The sequence below is a fragment of the Pipistrellus hanaki genome (assembly GCF_964339955.1).
Source record: "Pipistrellus hanaki genome assembly, contig: scaffold_147, whole genome shotgun sequence".
Lineage (NCBI taxonomy): Eukaryota > Metazoa > Chordata > Mammalia > Chiroptera > Vespertilionidae > Pipistrellus > Pipistrellus hanaki.
In genome coordinates this window covers 8,170-11,000 of record NW_028182190.1, presented here as the reverse complement: position 1 = coordinate 11,000, position 2,831 = coordinate 8,170, and the positions used below count along the sequence as shown (strand labels likewise).

General features: G+C 77.5%; 1 protein-coding gene across 1 annotated transcript; it reads left to right on the top strand.

The window, feature by feature from the left end:
• Nucleotides 1-933: 933 nt before the first annotated feature.
• ASCL2 (achaete-scute family bHLH transcription factor 2) lies at nt 934-2,630 on the top strand. Its single transcript, XM_084907518.1, has 2 exons — nt 934-1,648; nt 2,111-2,630. Exon 1 carries the CDS (start codon nt 1,132-1,134, stop codon nt 1,636-1,638), a length of 507 nt encoding a protein of 168 aa, XP_084763644.1. The 5' UTR covers nt 934-1,131; the 3' UTR covers nt 1,639-1,648; nt 2,111-2,630.
• Nucleotides 2,631-2,831: the final 201 nt, after the last annotated feature.

Below are 2,831 nucleotides of genomic sequence, written 5' to 3'. Positions count from 1 at the left end.
CAGCCAGGCTCACCATTGATGTCCCCCCCTTCCCCCCCCCTCCTCTCTCTCATCAATGGAAAGGCGCTTTGGGAACCTGGATTCCCCATCCCAGCGCTGGTCTCCAGGCTCCGGGCTCCCGCAGGCCTGCAGGGCCCTCTCCCACCCTGGGGGGGAGGGCGGGGGGATGGGGTGGCAGGAGCGGCTGCAGGTGCAGGTGGAGGCGCGCTCAGGGCCGCGGGGCGGGGCGGGCGCAGCGGTTAGAGACGCTCCGGAGCCACGCGCCGGGCGTCTGCGCTCCCTCCGGGCGGGGCCCCGGGCCCGGCGGACAGTGCGCCATTGGCCCGGCCCTGCGCCTCCGCCTCTGGCCCGGCGGGCGGGTGGGGCGGGGCGGCGCGGCGGCGCGTGCTGCCCGGAGGAGTGTCGCGCCTCCGGTCCCGGGGCTCCGCCCCCCTCCTCCGCGGCCCGGGCCACGCTGGGACCCGCGGCTGCGCCGGAGGTGGGGGCCGGGCCGCCGCGGACCGCGGGCTGCTCTGGGCGGGGAGGGGGGTCCGCCCCGGGGGGCTGGCAGCGCCCGGAGATGGGGGGACGCACGCGGGCCCCGCGCGCTGCGTCTGGGGGGGCGCACTGAGCACCTGTGCGCGGGGGTCCCCGGGGACCTGCGGGCTGGACCTGGGGTGGGGGCCCCGGGAGCTGCGGGCTGTGCCCCGGGACGGACTGGCCCCCAGACCCCCGGACCGTGCCCCCGGGACCGACTGGCCCCGGGACGGAGGGGACGCGCTCCTGCTCGGCCTCTGCTGGCTGGGCGCGAGGGGGCGGGCGCAGCGGCCGGAGGGCGCGGCGGGGAGGAGGCGGAGGTTTGTCTGTTCGTTTAAAACCGCCGCCCGCCGCCGGGGAGGACCGGGAGCGCCGGCCGCACGCGGGACACGAGCGCCCCCGCCCCGCGACCACGGCCGCCGCCTCCCCGGCCTCGCTCCCTGCGCCCCGGAGACCCGGCGCGGACCCCGGGCAGCGGCTGCGGGCGCAGAGCCCGGCCCCCTCCCCTCGGGGCGCGGCCGCCGTCCCTGCGCCCGGGTTCCTCCGCCCGCACCTCCAGGCACCCAGGTTCCCCGCCCGCACCTCCTGCCGCGCGGGGCCGGCGGGTGCGGGGCGATGAGCGGCGGCGCGCCGCCCCGGACCCCGGCCTCGGCGCTCGGCGTCCCCGGGGGCAGCGCCGCCCGGCGCCCCGCGTCCCCGGAGCTGCTGCGCTGCGGCCGGCGGCGGCGGCCGGAGGGGCCCGGAGGCGGCGCGGGTGCCGGGGCGGGGGCGGCCGTGGCGCGGCGCAACGCGCGGGAGCGCAGCCGCGTGCGGCGGGTGAACCTGGGCTTCCAGGCGCTGAGGCAGCACGTGCCGCGCGGCGGCCGGAGGCTCAGCAAAGCGGAGACGCTGCGCTCGGCCGCCGCGTACATCCGGGCGCTGCAGCGGCTGCTGGCCGAGCAGGACGGGGGGCTCCTGGCGCCCCCTGGGGGCCCCCCTGCGGCCGCCCCGCCCTCCGGCGGCAGCTCGGAGCCCGGCTCCCCGCGCTCCGCCTGCTCCTCCGACGGCAGCGGCGGCGAGGGCGCGCCGAGCCCTGCGGAGCGCGAGCTGCTCGGCTTCCCCGTCTGGCTGGGCGGCTGCTGACCCCCCCGAGGTACCCGGGGGCGGCGGGAGGGGGATCGGGGCCCCGGGGCGGGCGGGGGGGGAGGTCGGCGGCCCCGGGATCGCGCCCTGTCCGCCCGGGAGCCCCGCGCCGTCCCGGCGATGGCTCCGGCACCGCTCGCTCGCCATCCCCCGCTCGTTCAAGCCCGAGCACGACCGGCGCCTGTTGGTCCGGGATTGCGACACTTCCTCCCGCCGCCGCCGGGGGAGGGCGGGGAGGGGGTGCGGGCGGCGGTCCCCCGGGCAAGGGCGCAGGGAGGAGGACTTTGCATTGCAAATCGCGCCCCGTGGACAGGAGCCGGCGGCGGAGCCTGACTCACCGCGGCGGGTGCTCCCAGCCCCCCTCATGGCCCCCACAGGCCGGAGCTCCCGAACCGTCGGAACCGCCGCCTGGATCTCGAGGGTGGAGGCGGGGCTGGACCCGCACTGACCGACTCCTGTCCCCTCCTTCCAGGTGGCGTAGTCCCGAGGCCCAGGGCAGCTCCGTCCCCACCGAGGAGCCAGAGGGGTGGCCCGGCCTCCATCCCGCTGCTGCCCGCCGGGTAACACCGACGCCGTGACGCCGTGACGCCGGACGCCGTGACGCCCAGCCTGACCGCGTGGTCCCGGCCGATCTCCCGGAGGGACAGCTTCCTGGGACCCTGACTGTCCACCCTGAGACTGTCCACTGGCTGATCTCCCCGAGGGACAGCGTCCTGGGACCCTGACTGCCCACCCTGAGACTGTCCACTGGCTGATCTCCCCGAGGGACAGCGTCCTGGGACCCAGACTGTCCACCCTGACTGTCCACCCTGAGGCCACCCGCCGGCCCGGGCCAGGCACCAGCCCGCGGTTTTCCCGGAGGGAGCCGGGGTGTGAGGTCACAGAGCATCTGCTGTTTCCACGTCACCTCGAACTGCCCGGGAACAGGGCACCATGAACTTATTTTTATACAAAGACTCCGTCCAGCAGAACCCAATAAAGATGGTTTACCCCACCACCTGGGCTTCTCGGACCTGGCGAGATCCGGACACCGCGGGCCGGAGGGACAGGGCCCTGGCAGGGTCTCCATCTCCGGAGTGATGCAGGCTCCCCCGGCTGTTTTCCGGGGGAGCGGGCGTTCTCAGGACCCTGTGCTCCGTGGCAGGGTCCTGGGCGCCCACAGGTGCCCGCAGCGGGTGGGGGTCTGGGCAGGG

Bases quoted from the DNA above. Each gene is read 5' to 3' on its own strand.
- ASCL2 (XM_084907518.1), top strand. From the start codon at position 1,132: ATGAGCGGCGGCGCGCCGCCCCGGACCCCGGCCTCGGCGCTCGGCGTC.